The sequence below is a fragment of the Leucopleurus acutus genome, assembly GCF_964270905.1.
Source record: "Leucopleurus acutus genome assembly, chromosome: X".
Lineage (NCBI taxonomy): Eukaryota > Metazoa > Chordata > Mammalia > Artiodactyla > Delphinidae > Leucopleurus > Leucopleurus acutus.
Genome location: NC_139148.1, coordinates 129,353,134 through 129,377,809, shown reverse-complemented (window position 1 = coordinate 129,377,809; position 24,676 = coordinate 129,353,134). Strand labels below are relative to the sequence as shown.

General features: G+C 35.2%; 1 protein-coding gene across 1 annotated transcript in view; it reads left to right on the top strand.

The window, feature by feature from the left end:
• Window positions 1–24,676, top strand: part of GABRA3 (gamma-aminobutyric acid type A receptor subunit alpha3) — a gene marked incomplete at both ends in the record, with an annotated part of 152,459 nt that overhangs the window by 91,604 nt on the left and 36,179 nt on the right. The window contains 2 exons of the mRNA XM_082864868.1: window positions 3,401–3,483; window positions 24,269–24,412. Coding sequence (XP_082720994.1) covers window positions 3,401–3,483; window positions 24,269–24,412 — 227 coding nt within the window. The remainder of the gene's footprint in view (window positions 1–3,400; window positions 3,484–24,268; window positions 24,413–24,676) is intronic.

The following is a 24,676-nucleotide window of genomic DNA, read 5'->3' as shown; positions in this document are numbered from 1 at the left end:
GAATTTCCTATATTACCTTTTACTGCTGGTCTTTGCATAGGAATCAAAACAGGTTAAAACCTGGCTGGGACTGAGGTCCTATGATCTGATTATCACATTTTGAGGGGTCTTGGACCTTCTTTGAAAAGCTAACTGAAAACTACTTGCTGTACAGTAGATCTCTAAGACTCCTTCATCTTGTATAACTGAAATTTATTACCCTTTCACTAATACCTCCACTTTCACTCCGGTTCCTGGCAACCACCATTCTATTCTCTGCTTTATGAGTTTGACTATTTTAGATTCCACATATAAGTGAAATCCTACAGTATTTGTCTTTGTCTGGCTTATTTCACTTAGCATAATGTCCTCCAAGTTCATCAGTGTTGTTGCAAATGGTAAGATTTCCTTCTTTTTTAAGGTTGGATAATATTATATTGTATGTATATACATGTTCTTATCCATTCATCTGTTGATGGACACTTAGTTTGCTTACATGTCTTTGCTATTGTGAATAATTTTGCAATAAACATGGGAGAGCAGACATCTCTTTGAGATCCTGATTTCAATTCCTTTGGATATATATACCCAGAAGTAGGATTGCTGGATCCTATGGTAGTTCTATTTTTAATTTTTGAGGAGCCTCCATGCTATTTTCCATAGGAGCTGCACCAATTTATATTCTCACCAAGAGTGCACTAGGGTTCCCTTTTCTCCATATCCTCGCCAACACTTGTTATCTCTTATCTTTCTTGATAATAGCCATTCTAACAGATGTGAGGTGATACCTCATTATGGTTTTGATCTGCATTTCCCTGATGAGTAGTGATGTTAAGCACCTTTTCATACCTGTGGCCATTTGTATATCTTCTTTGGAGTAATGTCTATTCCAGCCAATTAAAAATACTGTGTTGAATACTTAAAACTTACTAAGTGGGCAGATTTTATGTTAAGTGTTTTTGTCACAAAAATCATAATAATTTAATAAAAATAAAATAAAAGAGGGTGGAAGGAAAGTTTTGAAGGGGATGGATCTGTTTATGGCATAGATTGTGGTGATAAGTCTATTAGCCTGAGTGTAGTCAGGATGTTTTCTGCTGCAGAAAAAGCTTGAAGGGTCTTGAAAGTTGTAACAAGGAGGAGGGAAGGCAAGAAGAGAAGACAGTATGATGCAGTTGTTCAGAGAGCATTAGGATGCATTTAAGAACCAAGGAAAAGAGCATAGCATAATTTGGCTTGTGAAGTACCCCACCCCAACCAACATCTGCCTTCTCATCACTGCTCTATGCTTAGGTGGATGGGAAGGAAGATAGGAAAGTTATTATGAATCAGTTCTGCTCCTAAGCAGAAATCAATACCTTTTGCACCTTGCTTTGATTATCTATTTGTTGTGGTTTTATTTGCCATGTCCCTAGGACAGCTGGGTAGACATAAAGTAATTTCCCCTTGGCATTACTCATAAGACACAGTATCTTGGAAATACTAATATAAGTGGAGAGAAGGAACACAATTTTCTTTATTAAACCCTCATGAAATCTTTTAATTCTCAAACAGGAGCAAGCTTCTCAGTGAAAGACATTTCTCTTATATCAGATTCTTTGAGTCATGAAACCCCCTATTTATGCCTTAAGAATAAAGGGTAGATTGGTAGGGTATTGCAGGCTGACTTGGGAATAGAGCTTTTGTCCAAGACACATGGGGATTTTTATAAATATCTAAGGGATTAGTTAGAGCTGCAAGGACACTTGCCATCTACTTCTCACCTGTTACTATTTAGATAAGGAAATGGAAAATAAGATATGGGTAAATATTTGCTGAAGGGCACACACTTGGCTTCTGCCTTCCAGCCTAGGGTTCTTGCTAATAAACACTTGAGCATGTTTGCTTTAGTCAGCCTGCTTTGAGCAATATCTACTACTGCTACTCTGATCACTTATGAGGTGTCACACATTTATCATGCTTAAGAATTAGCCAGGGGCTTCCCTGGTGGCGCAGTGGTTGAGAGTCCGCCTGCCGATGCAGGGGACACGGGTTCGTGCCCCAGTCCGGGAAGATCCCACACGCTGCGGAGCGGCTGGGCCCGTGAGCCATGGCCGCTGAGCCTGCGCTTCCGGAGCCTGTGCTCTGTAACGGGAGAGGCCACAACAGTGAGAGGCCCGCGTACCGCCAAAAAAAAAAAAAAAGAATTAACCAGGATTGGAGATTCTTGCCAGTTGGCCACCTAAAGCTCCAAGAGAATAGCAGAGATTGAATCCAATATAACCAGGAGGTATACAGGTTAGCTAGAAATAGCTCATCAGAGTTAGGTGTCAAATAATTCTGAATTTTTGCTGTGTGAGTCCCATTTACACATAGCAGGCTACTTTCTAGGCCAAAGAAAGTTAAGGCTCAAAAATATCTGCAGGAAAACAGAGGGGAAACTTTGGAATCGATTATTTAGACAGACTGATGCAGAAGAATGAGTATGTGGGCATGGCAAGTCGTACCCTATCCAGATTTCCACTGAGGGATCCATGAACAGTCTCTCCAATATGTTGTCCCTATTAAGAGAACATGAGCTCTTCAGACTTGACCTCTGAGGTTTTTGATGTCCTCCATAAACTTTGTAATTTTTTTCTGGCCAGCTACTGTGTGTGTGTGTACATGTACAAGTGTGTGTATGTATTCTCGAAGAACCATCTTCTTAAACAAAGCTATAGCAGTTGCTGTAAGCAGCAGAGCCATCTTTTGTGCTTGTTTATTATCAGGTTAAAGATATTCTTTCTAGGGACTTCCCTGGTGGTGCAGTGGTTAAGACTCCACACTCCCATTGCAGGGGGCCCGGGTTCAATCCCTGGTCAGGGAACTAGATCCCACATGCATACTGCAACTAAGAGTTCACATGCCACAACTAAGGAGCCCACGAACTGCAACTAAGTATCCTGCCTACTGCAACTAAGATCCGGCGCAATCAAATAAATAAATATAAAAAGAAAGATATTCTTTCTATACATCTCTCCTCTCCAGTGCAATCTCTAAATTATTTAACTCACATGATAGCCTGATGAGGAGAATTATTTCGGAAATAATTAAACTGCTATGAGGAGTGAATGAGTCAGTACCTGGTGTTTCCAGACTTCTCTGGTGGTGAAGTAGCTAAGGGAGCTCAGTTAGGATAGACAAATGATATTTGTTTTCCTAAAGGTGGTAAGGTGGGATTTATATCTGATCTAAAAATCTAATATTGAATGCTACCTTGAGAGGCTATCTAGTTCATTTAATCCATCCCTTGTGTTCATAAAGTCTTGGATCTCAGTGAACCTAAACAAATAAAATCCCATTATTCTTAGCAGCACTCCATTGCTGGTGAATGAGAACTCAGCTCCATGTTTAATATCATTCATTTTAGCTTTATTTCATGTTCTGTTGTTCTTCCTTTTAGGTTAACAATTCATGCCGAGTGTCCCATGCATTTGGAAGATTTTCCTATGGATGTGCATGCCTGCCCACTGAAGTTTGGCAGCTGTATGTATTTTCTCACTTTCTGTTTGCCTGATCTTTTTCCAAAAGAAACAGAATATTTCCTATTCTGTCCCTTAGTAGTTTCAAAAGCTGAGACCTTTAATTCAGGCTGGTATGTGAGTGAGGAAGGGGAGTGGGGTGGAGTAGTACTAACTGATCTGGAGGAGATTTAACCTTTAACAGTTTTCCTTCTAGACAGGAAACCTTATTTCACCATTTTAGACTAATTTGCCTTTCATTATATTGAAACATTAACATCTGTTTCCTAAATTATCCGGAAGACAAACTAAGATAGAACTAATATAAAGTACAGTAGTAGCTTCCTAAAGGCAAGATCCCTCAAACAGAATGTGTTTGTATTTTTGAAATGCTTATTCTACCTGCATCCTCATATACTGTAGTTCTATCTAATTCCCTACAGTAAATGGTAGACGGGAAGAGACTCTAGAAATTTCCTCATTTTTAGAGAGTACTGCCTTTGCCAGTAGCTGTAAATCTGGCAGAGAAATGAATAGATACATAGCCTATTTTCAAATGAATTAGAAAAATCAAAGTTGAATAGAATTAGAGTGAATTTCTGACTAAGAATTTCAGAGTAAGTTTCATTTGGGAGTCATCAGGGCAATATATCAAGGTCTGTGTTGATCATCTCTAAATTAGATTTATCTCTGTATTTTGAAGTAGAAAGTGCATTTGAAAAGACCCAAGTAATTGTGTGTGACATATTTTTTTCAATCATTGTCAAATATTTACAGATTGTCTCCCATGGGCCAGGCTCTGTTCTAGGAGCTTGGAATGTATCCATGAATAAAACAAAGACGTGCCCGTATGGAGCTTACACTGTAGAGGACAGAGTGATGGCAAAAGAGAAAGCAAACACTAGATGAAAAAGTAAAGTATGTTGTAAAATGAGAAGCACCATGAGAAGACATAAAAGTACTACAGAATAAGGTGGGGCCAGTCATGTCTAGGTGGAAGATGAGCATTGCCATTGAAATTTAAAATAGAGTAATCAGCATAGGCCTCTTTGAAAAAGTGATATTTGGGCAGAAATTTTGATGAGGTAAAAGGTTTAACAAGGCAGATATTTGAGTAAATAATACTCTAGTTAGAGGGAACAGCCAGGGAGTCAGATAAGTATATCAGATATGAGATCAAAGAGGGGATCAGGTCATCTAAGTCTTGAAGAACATTAAAAGGCTTTGAATTTTATTCTGAGGGAAAATGGGGAGTGATTGGAATATTTTGAAGAAAATAATTATGTTATCTGATTTATGGTTTTTAAAGAATCATTATGGATACTCTGTTAAAAATATAAGTATGAGAAAGGTAGAAGCAGGGAGTCCAGTTAAGAGGTTATTGCAGTATTTCAGATGAGAGATGATAATGGCTCAGGTAAGAGTGCTAGTGGCATAAGTGGTAAGAAGTAATTTGATTCTGGATATATTGTGAAGGACAATCCCAGAGGATCCTCCAATGAATTAGTTGTGGAATATTAGAAAAAGAGAGAACTCAAGGGTGACTTGTACATTTCTGTCCTAATGGATTTACTATCAAGTTAGATGAGTATTACTCCCACTCTGGGTAGGATAGAGTTGTTTGTGGATAAACAATGCTCCCCTCATGAACAATTAGGAGACCCAGAACTGTTGAGCAATAAGGATTGAAGAGACTAAAATTCTGGAGAAAGGGTAGAACCTCTCACAGATGAATCTGTGACCTGTAGCTTCTTCATTCTTGGTGGTACTTGCCAATTCTGGCCATGGATTGCAACTTGGAATTCAAGTTTGGCCCTGGGCATAGGGCTGCTGCTGGATGATATATTTTTTAAAAAAGTAATAATTCTGATGGTCACACAACACTAAAGTGATAAAAGTAGAGATCTAAGAGATCTCAGCCTCTTGACTGATACCCCTCTCAATACAGTTGCTGAATTTTGAATTTGCACAAAGTATAATAACTAATATGAAAACCTTTGGAAAGTAGAGCTGGCTTTCCTACAGTATCCCAATGCTATAAAAAAGAGGACATGCTAGGCTATCCATTTAAAATCCTGGAGAAGCTATGTCCTAAATATAAGGGAATATCAGAGACAGACTAAGTTTAACCAAAACCATGACACAGCTCAGTGCCTTATGGGATTAAGGTGATAATTATCCCACACTATCTGCCTAACAAAGGAAAGAATGAAGTCTCTCTCGTGGAAGTCAACATCATCTGAAAACTCTATATTTTTATTACACAATGTCTGGAATTCAATAAAAAATCATTAGGCATACCAATAGGCAGAATAATGTGATCTAAAACCAAGATCCAAAACCTAAACCAGAATATGAAAACAGACCTACAAGTGATTCAGATATCAGATTGTAGATAAGGACTTTTAAAAACTATGGTTAATATGTTCAATAAAAAAGGGAAAAGATGAATAAAATAGATAAAAGATAGGGAATTTCAACAGAAAATTGGGATCTATAAAGGAGAATAAATTAGAAATTAGTTATGGAAAAGTGCAATATCAAAAATTCAGAATTCAAAGGGTGGATTTAATAAGTAGAAGACAGGATTAGAGATCTTAGAAATAGTTAAATAGAAAATGGCAAAACTGAAGTACAGAGAGACAAAAACACAGAAAAGAGTAAATGAATATGTGGAACACAGTAAAATATATTGTCATGTGTAATTTTGTAGAAGAAAAACAGGAAGAGAAATGAGCAAAAGCAATCATTAAGTGGCTAAAAGTCAGTCATTCTTAAAACTGTTGAAAGTTATCAATCCAAAGATTCAAGAAATTGGTAAACACCAAGCAGGATATATACAAAGAAAACAACACTGATTCTAAAGTTTAAATAGAAATATAAGAGTGCCAAAAATAGCTAAGGCAATCTTGAAAAAGACAAAGCTGGAGAGTTTACAATCAGAGTTTACAATCAAATCAAATCCAATACCAGATAAGAAGACTTATTTTAAAGTGTTAAAGCTTTGGTATACTTTAAAGCAATATGTATTATTGTTGCAAAGATAGAAAAATAGACTAATGGGGCATAGCAGAAAGTACACACACACACACACACACACACACACACACACACAGAGGTGGGGGGGGCTTTATCTCTCTCATACACAAAAATAAATTCCAGATGGGTTACAAATCTAAATGTGAAAAGGTGAAAGGTAAAACAATAAAGCTTTTAGAAGAAAACATAAGAGAATATCTTTATGATATTAGAAGAGATATAAATTACTTAAACAGGACATAGAATAGCACTAACCACAAAGGTAAAAGAGGATGACTTGGAATATGTTAAAAATTAAGAGATTCTCTTTATCAAAAGATAATGGTGAAAAGGCAAGCCATAGAGTGGGAAAAAATATTTGCATTGCATGTACATGACAAATTACTCAAATCCATAATTATTGATATCCCCTACAAGTCTATAAGTAGTAGTCAGAAACCTCAATAGAAAAAAAAAAAGGCCAAAGTGTTGAACAGTCACCTTATAAAACAGGGTTTTCCAATCACCCACATAAAGTGATCAATTACATTAGTCAGCAGGGAAATGCAAATTGCAGTCCAGAGAATATTACTCCACACCCACTAGGATAACTAAAGTGAATTGCTGATAGGAATGTAAATTTGTACAAAGGTTTTGGGATGTTGTTTGGTGGTATCTACTAGTGCTGGACCTACATGTATCATATAGCCTAGCATCTCTAGTCCTGAGTAATTTCCAAACATAAATCAGTACTTATGTCTACCAAAGGCATATAATGAATGTTCATAGCAGAGCTAATTTTAGTAGACTTGATACTACCCTAATGTCCATCAAAATGGATTAAAAATCTGTGACAAAGAAATTAATACAACATTGTAAATCAACTATATGTCAATAAAAATATCTGTGACATATTCATAAAATGGAATACTATATAAGAATGACAAGTATATTATACTCAACAACTCAATCTGGATGAGGTCACAGGTTTAATGCTGAGTGAAAGCCAGACACATCTATGTATATAGTGCATGATTCCATTTATGTCATATATAAAAATAGGCAAAACTTATCTGTGGTGTTAGAAGTCTTTAATATTTCATCTGTCATTGCTGTTGGTAGTATTTCCAAATTTCTATCATATTAAACTATGGAAATCAGGAATAAGAGTTGGAATTCCCAAGAATTTCATAAATTAAATGTTATTCATAAAACACTTCAGACTTTCATGCTCTTTGCTCATTATTATGGATATACAACATTTTAAAATAAGAAATAACAAGTTTAGAAGTATTAGCAAATGCCAGTAACATTACTGTAGAAGATAACTCAAACACTGGAAAACACCAGCAAACCTTATTGGGTAGTATTTGAATTAAAACATTTGGATCTCTTAGCAAGGTAACAGAACTATACAAAATCAAATGTCAAAATTGCCAGTTTAAGGGTTTATTTTGCTTCTCAAACTTGCTATATCTTGAAAAGACACTCACAGGGTTTGTATATTGTATACTATGCATATAGACTTAATATCTAATTTGCAAGAATGACTTGCTATTAGCAGCATACAGGGCTACAAAGATACACTTATAATAAGCAAAATCAACTGATCCGATCAACATGTACTCCTGTGTTGATATTTAGAATTTCAATACTTTTGACTCGGTGTGCCAGCATTTCCTGTTCTTGCTTTTCACTTGACATTAGTAGATTTCTTTAAGCCATTCATGCTTCTGTGTCTATTGTTAAGCTTTAATTCTTATAGTAGAATTATAATACTTTTTCCATTTTGCTGATTTCTCAACTATTTTTCTCAGTATTTGAAATTCAGAAAAAATATATAAATTTCCCAACAAATGCCAGGAAGGAATTTACACATAGAAACAATAGTCAGGATAATGGTTACACCTGATGGGGGTCATGCTTGATAAGGGACACAACTAGTGCTTCTGGGTGCTGATTATATGGAATGTAAGTCTGGTGTTCAGAAAAGATATCTGGACTGGAGATTTAATTCAGGTTTCATACATATAGATGATATTTAAAGCCATAAGGCTGGAGAAGTCATCTACAACATTTAGAGGCTAAAGAGAAGAGAATAACTCAGTAAATGTGAAGGATAGGATAGCTGAAGCATGAGGAAACTTCAGGGAACATATTGTCCAGGAAACCAAATAAAGTACATTAAGAAGGAGAGAGTGGTTTAAATTCTTAAGTGGGCAGTTAAAGTTAACCTTAAAATCTCTAATAAGGAAGCAATTCTGGAGTGGTGAAGTGAGAACTTCTGAAAATCCACTCTTCCATAAAAGCAACAAGAACATTTTCAAAAATTGGCAAAATAAACTTTCTCTCCAAACTCTAACCAAAGGCTCACAACAATCTGAGGAGTGTTAGTCAAGAAAAATGGCTGATTCTCAGTAAGGCCAGAGAACTCTGTTCCCATCCTCTTTACCCCCACTCTGTAGAAGCCTGGAAGATTTTATAATGACAAAATGGTCAATCCATCAGGAAGATATAACAATTATAAAGATATATGCACCTAATCATAGAACCCCGAAATACATGGAGCAAAACTGACAAGAATTGAAAGGAGAAATAGACAATTCAACAATAAAAACTGAATATTTTAATATTCCACTTCCAATGGAACAACTAGACAGAACATCAACATAGAACTAGAAGACTTGAACACACTACAAAACAACTAGATCTAGTAAACATTTATATTGCGCTCTACCAAACAATATCAGAACACATTATTCTCGAGTGCACATGGAACATTTTCTGTTTTAGACTATATGTTAGGCCATAAAACAAGATGCAATCAGTTTAAAAGTATTAGAACCATACAAAGTGTGTTATCTAACCTCAATTGAATGAAATTAGACATTGATAACAGAAGGGAATTTGGGAAATTCACAAATATGTTGAAATTAAATAACACACTCCTAAATAAACAATGGCTCAAAGAAGAAATCACAAGGGAAATTAGAAAATATTTTGAAATTGGTGAAAATTATGCACAATGTAAAAACAGCCTAAAGCAGTGTTCAGAGAGAAATTTATAACTGTAAAGCCTGTATTAAAAAGAAGAACCTGACCTTCCACCTTAAGAAACTAGAAAGAGAAGAGCAAACTAAACCCAAAAGAAGCAGAAGGAAGAAAATAATAAATATTAGAGTGAAATTAAATAAAATAGAAAAACATTAAAGAAAATCAAATAATCTAAAAGTTGGTACTTTGAAAAGATCAGTAAAACTGATGAACCTTTAGCTAGACTGACCAAGGGCTGTGGGGAACACAAAACACACACACACACACACACACACACACACACAAAAAAACAAGAGAATAATCATATTACTAAAATCATGAAAGAGGGGACATCACTACTGACCTTACAGAAATAAATAGGATTATATAAATACAGAATTTATATATTTAAATTTATTTAAATATATAAATATTATATATTTAATAAATATATATTATAATTATATATTATAATATATAATAAATTATATATATTATAATTTATTTATTTAAATACAGATTAAATAAATACATAAATAAATAGGATTATACAGGAAAACTGAGCTGCAAATTATAGGTCAACAAATTATATAGCTTAGATGAAATGGAAAAATTACTAGTAACACACAAACTACTGAAACTGATTGAGAAAAAAAATATAAATTTTTATTGGACCTATAACAGGAGACTTAATTAGTAATTTTATAACTTCCCACAAGGAAAAACCCAGGTCCAGATGGTTTCACCATTGATTTTACCAGACAGTTAAAGAAGAATGAATACTAAGTCTTCACAAAGTCTTGTAAAATACAGAAGAGGAGGTGACAGTCAGGTCAGTATCACTATGCTACCAAAACCAAAGATCACAAGAAAAGAAAAGCAAAGACAAATATTCTTTATGAATATAAACACAAAGATCTTCAACAAAATACTAGTAAACCAAATTAAAAAAACTTATAAATGGATTATCCACTATCTTTAAGTGGGATATATCCCAGGAATATAAAGTTGGCTTAACATCCAAAAATCAATCAATGTAATACACCATATCAATAGAATAAAGGACAAAAACCACTTGATCATTTCGATAAATGCATAAACACATATAATTCATGCCAGAAATCCAAATTTGTCCTGATTTGCCAGTAACTAGTGCCTATAACTTACCCTGTAACTTTGGATAATTTAAAATCCTGACTAAGTATTTGAATTAGTTATAAACGTATACAGTGTTTGTTTCCATTTGGTTTTATATGTATGCCAACCTTAGGCTGTAGTTGTTATGTTCATCAGAACTCTTGTACTTTTACTGAATATGCCCAAACCAAACTGATTATTTTTTTTTCTCTAAAACCTTCTTTTATGTTCCCTGCCTTGGCTTAGATCCTGTATTTGGGTTGTTGTTTATCTCTTCAACCTCATCTCGTATCTCTTTCCCCTTTACATCAGCCTTCTGCCAGTTCCTAGAACACTGCAACACTGCAAGATGTTTCCCACTTAGAAGACTTTGCACTTTCTGTTTTTTTGTGGTTGTTTGTTTGTTTGTGGCCTGAAATATTCTCCAGCAAGCTCTGGCTTTTGCTTAGTTTCCATTTTCCTGCTTAAAAGCCACCCCCTCAAAGGGGTTTTCTGTGATCACTGTATCTAATGAAACCCCTCCCCACTTCATAAACTCTGTTTTATTTTTTATAGCACTTATCACTGTACGATATTATCTTTATTTATTTACTTATATATTTTCTGTCTTTTTCCACTAGACTATAAGCTCAATGAAAGGATGGGACCTCAAATGTCTTATGATCTCTGTACATTAACTGTCTAATATAATGTCTTAGTATTTGTTGAATGAGTGACTGACTTAATCAGTCAAGCAAGCTAGCAATCATTCTCTGACAGTATGAGTTCAAAGGGAATGCCTTCTCATTGGTGTTATCATGGCAGGATTGATATTTACTTCCCATATTCCTGGGGCTGGCACATACGAAGGCTCGAGTAACAGAAGGAGGCATTTGGCAAAGCAACTAAAGGCAAAGAGATGCTAGTGCCATCATAACCAATACAATATACGTTGAGGGGGCCATTCTGGGAATGCTGTAGTTCTGATTGTCTGATAGATAGCCTTTCTGCAGTATCCATTTCCCAAGCCACTCTACCCCTGCTCCTCCATGAAAGAAAATGAAACTGAGGAGAAGGGGTAGGACTCTATGTGAGGGAATTTGAGGGCTTACAGGAGCCCAAAGTTCAGGGAGGAAGGAGAGAAGAAAGAGAAGGCCTAAAGGGGAAGAGTTCTGTTCCCCAGTAGGTGAATGAATTCCATCATTAGCCAAGTACTTGCAAAAGTTACAAACTCTGTGTCATCTAGAATCCTTCCATAGACTTCCTCCTTTTCTTTCTTAACCATCATGAAAAGCCACCAGTTATATTCTGCCACTGAGATCTCCTCCCTATTCCACTTAATTCATCCCACTGTCTAATACTCTATATTGTGTCCTAAATGTCATTCACACCAAACATTGTGATGGCCTTTTAACTTCTGTCTTGGCTTTAGCTTCACTCTTTCTAACCAGGCATCCATTCTGCAGGTTGAGCAATCTTTCCAAATTATACATCTGGCCATATCATCTCCCTATTTCAGGCATGTCCACAAGAACTTATAGCCTATGGACTAAAACCCTTATTTCATTTTTAAAAATTTAAGTATAGTTAATTTAAAATATTATATTAGTTTCAGGTATACAACATAGTGATTCAATATTTTAATACATTATACTTCATTTAAAGTTATTATAAATTATTGGCTATATTCCCTGTGCTGTACAGTATATCCCTGTATTTTACTTATTTTATACATAATATAGTTTGTGTCTCTTAATCCCCTACCCCAATCTTGCCCTCCCGCAAGTCCCCTTCCTACTGGTAAGAACTAGTTTGTTCTCTATATCTGGGAGTCTGTTTCTGTTTTCTTATATTCATTAGTTTGTTGTAATATTTAGATTCTGTATATAAGTGATAACATACAGTATGTGTCTTTCCTTGTCTGACTTATTTCACTGAGCATAATACCCTTCAAGTCCATCCATGTTGCTGTTGCAAATATCAAAACTTCATTCTTTTTTATGGTTGAGTAACATCCCATTTTACCCCTCCACACACACGCACACAAACACACACAATATATTGTCTTTATCCATTCATCTGTTGATGGACACTTAGCTTGCTTCCATATCTTGGCTATTGCAAATAATGCCGCTTTGAACCTTGGGGTGCAGATAATCTTTGCAAATTAATATTTTCATTTTATGCATATATACACCCAGGAGTAGAATTTCTAGATCATATGGTAGTTCTATTTTTAGTTTTTTGAGGAACCTCCATACTGTTTTCCATAGTGGCTGCACCAACTTACATTCCCACTAACATTGTACTAGTGTACTAGGTTTCCCTTTTCTCCACATCCTTGCCAAGTTTGTTATTTGTGGTCTTTTTGATGACAGCCATTATAATACATGTGAGGTGATATCTCATTGTGGTTTTGATTTGCATTTCTATGATGGTTAGGAATATTGAGCATCTTTTCATGTGACTGTTGACCATCTGTATGTCTTTGGGAAAATGTCTGTTCAGGTCTTCTCCCTCTTTTTTAATCAAGTTTTTTGGGTTGTTTTTGATATTGAGTTATATGAACTGTTTATATATTTTGGATATTAACCCCTTATTGAATGTATCATTTGCAAATATTTTCTCCCATTCAGTAGGTTGTCTTTTTGTTTTGCTGATGGTTTCCTTTGCTGCACAAAAGCTTTTAAGTTTAGTTAGGTCCCATTTGTTTACTTATCCTTTTGTTTCCTTTGCTTAAAGGGACAATCCAAAAATATACTGCTAACACTTATGTCAAAGAGTGCTCTGCCTATGTTTTCTTCTAGGAATTTTATGGTTTCCGGTCTTACATTTAGGTCTTTAATCCATTTTGAGTTTATTTTTGTATATGGTATGAGGGAGTGTTTGAATTTCATTCTTTGACATGTAGGTAGCTGTTTTCCCAGCAACATTTATTGAAGAGGCTGTCTTTTCTCCATTGTATATTCTTGCCTCCTTTGTCATAGTTTAATTGGCCATAAGTATGTGGGTTTATTTCTGGGCTTTCTATCCTGTTCTATTGATCTATATTTCTGTTTTTGTGCCAGTACCATACTGTTTTGATTACTGTAGCTTTGTAATACAGTCTGAAGTCAGGGATCATGACTTCCAGCTTTGTTCTTTTTCCTCAAGATTGCTTTGGCTCTTTGGGGTCTTTTGCACTCCCATACAAATTTTAGGATTATTTGTGCTAGTTCTGTGAAAAATGTCATGGATATTTTGATAGGAATTGTATTAAATCTGTGGATTGCTTTGAGTAGTATGGACATTTTAACAATATTAAACAATTTAACTATTTTAATTCTTCCAATCTGTAAACATGGGATATCTTTCCATTTGTTTGTATCATCTTCCATTTCCTTCATCAATGACTTACAGTTTTCAGAATATAGGTCCTTCACTTCCTTGGTTAAATTTATCCCTTCTTATTTTATTCTTTCTAATACAATTGTAAATGGGATCGTTTTCTTGTTTCCTTTTTCTGATAGTTTATTATTAGTGTATAGAAGAGCAACAGATTTCTGTATATTAATCTTGAATCCTACAACTTTACTGAATTAATTTATTAATTCTAATAGTTTTTTGGTGGAGACTTTAGCATTTTCTACGTATAGTGTCATGTCATCTGCAAAGAGTGACTGTTTTACCTCTTTCCTTCTAATATGGATGCCTTTTTTTTTCTTGTTTTATTGCTGTGGCTAGGACTTCCAATACTATGTTAAACAGAAATGGCAAGAGTGGGCATTCTTGTCTTGTTCCTGATTTTAGAGGAAAAGCTTTCAGCTTTTCACCATTGAAAACACAATGTTAGCTGTGGGTTTGTCATAGTTGGCCTTTATTATTTTGAGATATGTTCCCTCTATGCCCACTTTCTGGAGAGTTTTTATTATAAATGGATGTTGAATTTTGTAAAATGCTTTTTCTGCATCTATTGAGATGATCATGTGGTTTTTGTCTTTCCTTTTGTTAATGTGGTATACCATGCTGATTGATTTGTGGATATTGAACCACTATTGGATCCTAGAATAATTTCCACTTGATCATGGTATATAATTCTTTTTATATATTGTTGGATTTGGTTTGCTAGTATTTTCTTGAGGATTTGTGCATCTATATTCATCAGATATATTGGCCTGTAATTTTCTTTTCTTGTATTGTCTTTGGTTGGGTATCATGGTAATGCCTCATAGAATGAATTTGGGGATGTTCCCTCCTCTTCAATGTTCTGGAATAGTTTGAGAAGGATAGGTATTAATTCTTCTTTGTATACTTAGTAGAATTCCTCTGTGAAGCTGTCTAGTCCTGGACTTCTGTTTTTTGGGAGTTTTTTGATCACTAATTCAATTTCACTACTAGTGATCAGTCTGTTCAGATCGTCTAGTTCTTTCTGACCCCACTGTGGAAGAGTGTATGTTTCTAGGAATTTATCCATTTCTTCTAGGTTGTCCAATTTGTTGGCATATATTCATAGTATTCTCTTATGATTTTTTGTATCTCTGTAATATTCATTGTAATTTCTCCTCTTTCATTTCTTATTTTGTTTATTTGCATCCTCTCTCTTGTTTTTCTTAATAAGCATAGCTTAAAGTCTTGTCAATTTTATTTATCTTTTCAAAAACCCAGCTCTTGGTTTCATTGATCTTTTCTATTGTTGTGGGTGGTTTTTCTTTTTGATCTCCACTTCATTTTTCCCCCCCTGATCTTTATAATTTCCTTCCTTCTGCTGACTCTGGACTTTCTTTGTTCTTCTTTTTCTAATTCCTTTAGATGGTAGGTTAGGTTGTTTATTTGAGATTTTTCTTGTTTCCTGACATAAGCTTTTATTGCCACAAACTTCCCTCTCAGAACTGCATTTGCTGCATCCCATAGCTTTTTGAATGTTGTGCTTTCATTTCATTTGTTTCAAGGTATTTTCTGATTTCCTCTCTGATTTTTTTCGTTAGCCCATTGGTTTTTTAGTAGCATGATGTTTAGCATCTACGTGTTTGTGTTTTCTCCATTTTTCTTCCTATAATTGATTTCTAGTTTCATATTTTGTGGTCAGAAAAGATGCTTGATATAATATTGATCTTCTTAAATTTATTGAGACTTGCTTTGTGGCCAGAATGTGATCTATCCTGGAGAACTTCCACGTGCACAGAAAAGAATGTATATTCGGATGTTTTTGGACAGAATGTCCTTTAAATATCTATTAAGTCCAATGTGTCTAATGTGTCATTTAAGGCCATAAAACCCTTATTTCTTGGTGTGGGCAATTAAGCTATTTTATAATATAACCTCAGCTTCCTTTTAGCCTGTAAGTCCAGGGATACCATTAATTCCCTTAACACTCCATGCTCTCATATGGATTTTTGCCTTTGCTCTGTTGTTCTTTGGCTAGGAAAGTCCTTCTATCACCTACTAAATGTGACCTCATCTTCTGAGTATCACCCAGTTTATGAATCCTTCTCTAACACTACACTCTAAGCAGAATCAATAGAGCCTCCTTCTGGTTTCACTTAACACTTGTTTTTGTTTCATTAGTGTGCATACATCTAATGTTTAGGCTTGTGCTATAACTATTGTGCAATGTCTGTCTCCATCAATAGATTATGGGCATACTGGTGGTGCTCACTGTGCCTTATTAACCTTTTTTACAAATATGGGGTCAGTCTGTGAGCAGACAATCAAGTAGTTTTCAATTTGTTTTTTGAATATATTTCTCCCTCTTCCTTCTCTTCCTTTAGTAGTTTTTGCCTTTCCTGATTTGACCTCCAACAAATGAGAAGAAAATCCTTTTTCCTCCTTTTGATTATTATCAAAGAAATGAAACCATTGCTTTTTGCATAAAACAAGTTGCCACTCTGGGCCCAGTGAAGTTTCTAAGGAACTGGTAGCTGCACAATTTATTGTCACATCTGTATTAAAACAGGCTAGGATTCTTAGGGCTAATATTCAGGATTGTATGCTCAAGGTACTCAGTTTAAGTTAAGAGGTTCAGCAAGAAATTCCTTTTCTTTCCTGGGGCTGGATAATATCTTCCATCACCTACCCCTTCACAGAAGGACCTGCTCTAATTTCCATTGTCAAACTCTTGGGTATATTGGGCAGAACACTGCTTTGTCCTTTAAAAATAGGGAGTTACAACCACTTGAATGGCAAAGATAAGAAGACATATACAGAAACAAGAAGAACTACAGTCCTGTAGCCTGTGGAACAAAAACCATATTCACAGAAAGATAGAGAAAATGAAAAGGCAGAGGGCTACGTAACAGATGAAGGAACAAGATAAAACCCCAGAAAAACAACTAAATGAAGTGGAGATAGGCAACCTTCCAGAAAAAGAATTCAGAATAATGATAGTGAAGATGATCCAGGACCTCAAAAAATGAATGGAGGAAAAGATCGAGAAGATGCAAGAAATGTTTAACAAAGACCTAGAAGAATTAAAGAACAAACAAACAGAGATGAACAATACAATAACTGAAATGAAAACTACACTAGAAGGAATCAATAGCAGAATAACTGAGGCAGAAGAACAGATAAGTGACCTGGAAGACAGAATGGTGGAATTCACTGCTGCGGAACAGAATAAAGAAAAAAGAATGAAAACAAATGAAGACAGCCTAAGAGACCTCTGGGACAACATTAAACATAACAATATTCACATTATAGGGGTACCAGAAGGAGAAGAGAGAGAGAAAGGACCTGAGAAAAAATTTGAAGAGATTATAGTCGAAAATTTCCCTAACATGGGAAAGGAAATAGCCACCCAAGTCCAGGAAATGCAGCGAGTCCCATACAGGATAAACCCAAGGAGAAACACACTGAGACACATAGTAATCAAACTGGCAAAAATAAAAATTATTGAAAGCAGCCAGGGAAAAACGACGAATAACATACAAGGGAATTCCCATAAGGTTAACAGCTGATTTCTCAGCAGAAACTCTATAAGCCAGAAGGGAGTGGCATGATATACTTAAAGTGATGAAAGGGAAGAACCTACAACCAAGATTACTCTAGCCAGCAAGGATCTCATTCAGATTCAATGGAGAAATCAAAAGCTTTACAGACAAGCAAAAGCTAAGAGAATTCAGCACCACCAAACCAGCTCTACCACAAATGCTAAAGGAATGTCTCTAAGTGGGAAACATAAGAGAAGAAAAAGACCTACAAAAACAAACCCCCCAAAATTAAGAAAATGGTCATAGGAATATACATATTGATAATTACCTTAAACGTGAATGGATTAAATGCTCCAACGAAAAGACACAGGCTTGCTGAATGGAAACAAAACCAAGACCCATAAATATGCTGTCTACAAGAGAGCCACTTCAGACCTAGGGACACCTACAGACTGAAAGTGAGGGGATGGAAAAAGATATTCTATGCAAATGGAAATCAAAAGAAAGCTGTAGTAGCAATACTCATATCAGATAAAATAGACTTTAAAATAAAGTATGTTGCAAGAGACAAGGAAAGGCACTACATAATGATCAAGAGATCAATCCAAGAAGAAAATATAACAATTATAAATATATATGCACCCAACATAGGAGCACCTCAATATATAAGGCAACTGCTAACAGCTGTAAAAGAGGAAATCAACAGTAACACAATAATAGTGGGGGACTTTAACACCTGACTTACACCAATGGACAGATCAACCAAAATGAAAATAAATAAGGAAACAGAAGCTTTAAATGACACGATAGACCAGATAGATTTAATTGATTTTTATAGGACATTCCATCCCAAAACAGCAGATGACACTTTCTTCTCAAGTGCGCATGGAACATTCTCCAGGATAGATCACATCTTGTGTCAAAAATCAAGCCTCAGTAAATTGAAGAAAATTGAAAACATATCAAGCATCTTTTCTGACCACAACACTGTGAGATTAGAAATGAAGTACAGGGAAAAATACGTAAAAAACACAAACACATGGAAGCTAAACAATACGTTACTAAATAACCAAGAGAACACTGAAGAACTCAAAGGAAATCAAAAAATACCTAGAGACAAATGACAATGAAAACATGACAATCCAAAAGAGAAGTTTATAGCTATACAAGCCTACCTCAAGAAACAAGAAAAATCTCAAATAAACAATCTCACCTTACACCTAAAGGAACTAGAGAAAGAAGAACAAACAAAACCCAAAATTAGCAGAAGGAAAGAAATCATAAAGATCAGAGCAGAAATAAATGAAATACAAACAAAGAAAACAGTAGCAAAGATCAATAAAACTAAAAGCTGGTTCTTTGAGAAGATAAACAAAATTGATAAACCATTAGCCAGACTCATCAAGAAAAAGGAGAGGACTCAAATCAATAAAATTAGAAATGAAAAAGGAGAAGTTACAACAGACACCGCAGAAATACAAAGCATCCTAAGGGACTACTACAAGCAACTGTATGCCAATAAAATGGACAACCTGGAAGAAATGGAAAAATTCTTAGAAAGGTATAACATTCCAAGACTGAACCAGGAAGAAATAGAAAATATGAACAGACCAGTCACATGTAATGAAATTGAAACTGTGATTAAAAATCTTCCAACAAGCAAAAGTCCAGGACCAGATGGCTTCACAGGTGAATTCTATCAAACATTTAGAGAAGAGCTAACACCCATACTTCTCAAACTCTTCCAAAACATTGCAGAGGAAGGAACACTCCCAAATTCATTCTATGAGGCCACCATCACCCTGATACCAATACCAGACAAAGATACTACAAAAAAAGAAAATTACAGAGCAATATCACTGATGAATATAGATGCAAAAATCCTGAACAACATACTAGCAAACAGAATCCAACAACACATTAAAAGGATCATACACCATGATCAAGTGGGATTTATCCCAGGAATGCAAGGATTCTTCAATATATGCAAATCAATCAATGTGATACACCATATTAACAAATTGAAGAATAAAAACCATATGATCATCTCAATAGATGCAGGAAGTTTTTGAAAAAATTCAACAGCCATTTAAGATAAAAACTCTCCAGAAATTGGGCATAGAGGGAACCTACCTCAACATAATAAAGGCCATATATGACAAACCCACAGCAAACATCATTCTCAATGGTGAAAAACTGAAAGCATTTCCTCTAAGATCAGGAACAAGACAAGGATGTCCACTCTCAACAGTATTATTCAACATAGTTTTGGAAGTCCTAGCCATGGCAATCAGAGAAGAAAAAGAAATAAAAGGAATACAAATTGGAAAAGAAGAAGTAAAACTGTCACTGTTTGCAGATGACATGATACTATACATAGAGAATCCTAAAAATGCCACCAGAAAACTACTAGAGCTAATCAATGAATTTGGTAAGTTGCAGGATACAAAATTAATGCACAGAACTCTCTTGCATTCCTATACACTAATGATGAATTATCTGAAAAAGAAATTAAGGAAACACTCCCATTTACCATTGCAACAAAAAGAATAAAATATCTAGGAATAAACCAATCTAGGGAGACAAAAGACCTGTATGCAGAAAACTATAAGACACTGATGAAACAAATTAAAGGTGATACAAACAGATGGAGAGATATACCATGTTCTTGGATTGGAAGAATCAATATTGTGGAAATGACTATACTACCCAAAGCAATCTACAGATTCAATGCAATCCCTATCAAATTGCCAATGGCATTTTTTATGGAACTAGAAGAAAAAGTCTTGACATTTATATGGAGACACAAAAGACCCCAAATAGCCAAAGAAGTCTTGAGGAAAAAAAACGGAGCTGGAGGAATCAGACTCCCTGACTTCAGACTATACTGCAAAGCTACAGTAATCGAGACAGTATTGTCCTGGCACAAAAACAGAAACATAGATCAATGGAACAAGATAGGAAGCCCAGAGGTAAACCCACGCACCTATGGTCAACTAATCTATGACAAAGGAGGCAAAGATATACAATGGAGAAAAGACAGTCTCTTCAGTAAGTGGTGCTGGGAAAACTGGACAGCTACATGTAAAAGAATTAAATTAGTACACTCCCTAACACCATACACGAAAGTAAACTCAAAATGGATTAGAGACTTAAATGTAAGACTGAACACTATAAAACTCTTAGAGGAAAACATAGGAAGAACACTCTTTGACATAAATCACAAAATCTTTTTTGATCCACCTCCTAGAGTAATGGAAATAAAAACAAAAATAAACAAATAGGACCTAATGAAACTTAAATGTTTCTGCACAGCAAAGGAAACCATAAATAAGACGAAAAGACAACCCTCAGAACGGGAGAAAATATTTGCAAACGAAGCAACTGACAAAGGATTAATCTCCAAAATATATAAACAGCCCCTGCAGCTCAATATTAAAGAAACAAACAGCCCAATACAAAAATGGGCAGAAAACCTAAATAGACATTTCTCCAAAGAAGATATACAGATGGCCAAGAAGCACATGAAAAGCTGCTCAACATCACTAATTATTAGAGAAATGCAAATCAAATCTACAATGAGGTATCACCTCACACCAGTTATAATGGGCATCATCAGAAAATCTACAAACAACAAATGGTGGAGAGGGTGCAGAGAAAAGGGAATCCTCTTGCACTGTTGGTTGGGATGTAAATTGATACAACCACTATGGAGAACAGTATGGAGGTTCTTAAAAAACTAAAAATAGAATTACCATATGATCCAGCAATCCCACTACTGGGTATATACCCAGAGAAAATCATTATTCCAAAAGACACATGCACCCCAATGTTCATTGCAGCACTATGTACAATAGCCAGGTCATGGAAGTAACCTAAATGCCCATCAACAGACGAATGGATAAAGAAGATGTGGTACATATATACAATGGAGTATTACTCAGCCATAAAAAGGAACGAAATTGGGTCATTTGTTGAGACGTGGATGGATCTAGAGACTGTATACAGCGTGAAGTAAGTCAGAAAGAGAAAAACAAATATTGTATATTAACGCATGTATGTGGAACCTAGAACTATGGTACAGGTGAACCGGTTTTCAGGGCAGACATTGAGACACAGATGTAGAGAACAAATGTATGGACACCATGGGGGGAAAGCTGCCGGGGGCTGGGGATGGTGGTGTGATGAATTGGGTGATTGGGATTGACATGTATACACTGATGTGTATAAAATTGATGACTAATAAGAACCTGCTGTATAAAAAAATAAAAAATAAAAATAAACAAAAGAAGACATATACAGGTAATTATATGTTTAGACATAGTAGAACCCAAACATATATATTAAGGTTAGAAGGCACTGGGGAAAATGAGAGGACAAGGACCTTGTGAAATCACATTTTATTAATAGCCTTGTGATAGTCCTCACTTAATAGTCTTAGTATAAGTTTTAGGTAAGTTTGTGAGAAGAGTCCTGAGGAGATGATATCCCTTTCTTCTTGGTGTTCGTAGTTTAAAGATCTCAATTTTAGTTGGGAGCCCTAGATACCCCATAGGCAGCAGAGGATGCTTTGTTTCCAAAACAGAATCACAAAAGACCACAGCCATCCATAGGGGAAAACCTCTAGACAAGAGGTTACAAGTTGGTGGTTTGCAGATGTCATTTATTTGATCTATACAGTGTTAATAACCTTCAAAATTATCCTCCAAGATTTGAAATTTGGGAGACGTCATACAAAATTCCAGATTTGTTTATTATTTTATGAAATCAGAAGATTGGACTCAAATCCCCACCTGGCCACAAACAGCTGGGGCTGAGTAGTGGCTGTCCCTTGTATGTGGGCACTTTCTGCTCTCTCCCTGAAAACAAGGTCTAATGTCAGTTGCCATTAATCAACTCACTTAATTGATAGATTTAAGAGCTCCTAGTTGAGTTAAGAGGAAAGTGACATAGTTCTTGTACCCATAGCTGTAAAAATTTAAAATAAATAAATTAAAGATAGACTGAAAGGACTATTTCAAAAAAGGTGGCAAGTTTGCATTTCCTAATAAAAATAAAGACTATTTATACACTGTTTCTATGCATACACAGTATGCTTTTGTTGAAAAATAAAACTTCAGATATCAACATTATGCAATCCATTATAAGAACCATAATTGATATATTAAAAAAGATGTACAATGAAAATCTTAATTTTATTAAATAGACTGAAAGTTCAACAGGTTTTGTATTTGAATATATACATTAAGTGTTGCTGCTGGGAAAAGCAGTTATGCATGAATTAAGCAATATGCCTTCACAGGCATCAAAATATTTTATAGACACAAGATTTATAAAAATGTCTTTAATTGCAGTAGAAATTATACATTGAACCAGAAGTATTTTTGTCAGTGAGTTGAAGAAATGACTGAGACCATATACAGGGCATATTATGTTTAAAAGTTAGATTTCCTGTGGTGTTTTCTTTTGTCACTTATGATAGTTATGTGTATTTTCTCATAATTTCAATGAGAATTTTGATGTGAATGAACAACTTTTGGGCATGTTGTCCATTATAAGCAAATCAGAAAATGGTTTACTTGAATATATTGAAAAAAGTCCTAAAAAATGTAACATAAGCAGATCACAATTAATATATGTAAGTGTTAATGTCAGACTTTTATGAAATACATATCCAGCATTGCAAAGTTTTGTAGGGATACAGAATTTATGTTCGTTCATTGGTAGATTGACTAGCAATTATTTGCTTTGTGGTAAAAGGTTTAAGTAGAGCATATTATGGACATAACAGCTGCCACCATGAGCTGGATACCTCCCAATGACTTGAAGAATAAACAGCTCAAAAATGAATGAAGAGGAGCAGTATGAGCAGTATGGTTGTCAGCTTCCCTATGAGCCTAGATATCTGAGTTAGGGCAAAGTGCTCACCCCAAATATAAAACCCACTGTGCAAAGAGTTAATCTGTGTCTGGAAAGAAAGCAACTCTATTCTTTTAAGATACTGACTAAAACTAAATAACCTTACTCCTCATTCCCTCATCGTTTCCTTACCCACACCCCTGTTAAAATTAATCTGTACTAAATTCTGTACTCGACATTGGAATTCCAAATACAAGACCTGACATTAATACCCTGATGCAGAAGAAATGGTGGCAGGTTTCTGGTTTGCAAAATTAAAGTGGTAATACATTTCAAAATAAAACTGTAATCATTAATTATTGCTTTTTTAATTTGTAATTTTTCATTTTTAATTTAAAATATCCCCAGTATGGTATTTTACATTATTTCATATGTTCACCCCATAATTAGTTAAAGAAAATTGTATTACATTTCTAGCAGTTTATTTTTCCTACAACTAGCCTGATTTGGTCATTTAAGATACCTCTCTAGTTCCTGTGGGCATTTGAATTTGTGACATCTGCATTAGGTAATATTTTAACCATTCCTCCCCTTGCCCCTACTCTCTATCCTCCAAGAGAAGGAAAAGTTTAACAATTTATTGGCAGTCCAGAAGACTGTGAGTCATTGAAGCAAGTGACCACTTTGGGTTTATTTCTGTGTGTCCAGCATAAACTGTTAGTAATTGTTCAACAATAAATGTACTTCAGTTGAAGATATACCACATACCTAAAACTCTTTTGGGATGGAAGTTGTATTTCAATCTCATGCAAGTTTAGTATCAAAGATAATCATTTTCCTTTCCCTTCACTTCTCCTTCTTGACTTTTTTCTGCCTTAGATGCCTATACAACAGCCGAAGTAGTTTACTCTTGGACTCTTGGGAAGAACAAATCTGTGGAAGTGGCACAGGATGGCTCTCGACTGAATCAATATGACCTGCTGGGCCATGTTGTTGGGACAGAAATAATCCGGTCTAGTACAGGTATTTATTTATTTTATTTAGCAAGCATTTTTGTAACCTGTACCACATACCAGTCACTGTTTTAAGTGCTTATAATAACTTATGTTAATAAAACAGTCTTGTGAGGTAGGTACTATTATCTTAAGGAAACTGAGGCATACAGATGTTTAGTAATTTGTTCCATGTCACAGTTTTGTAATGTCAGAGCCAAGATCTGAACCCAGGCAGATTGGCTTCCAAGATCATGCTTTTAACCATGATGCCCTGCTGTCTCTTCGTGTGGTA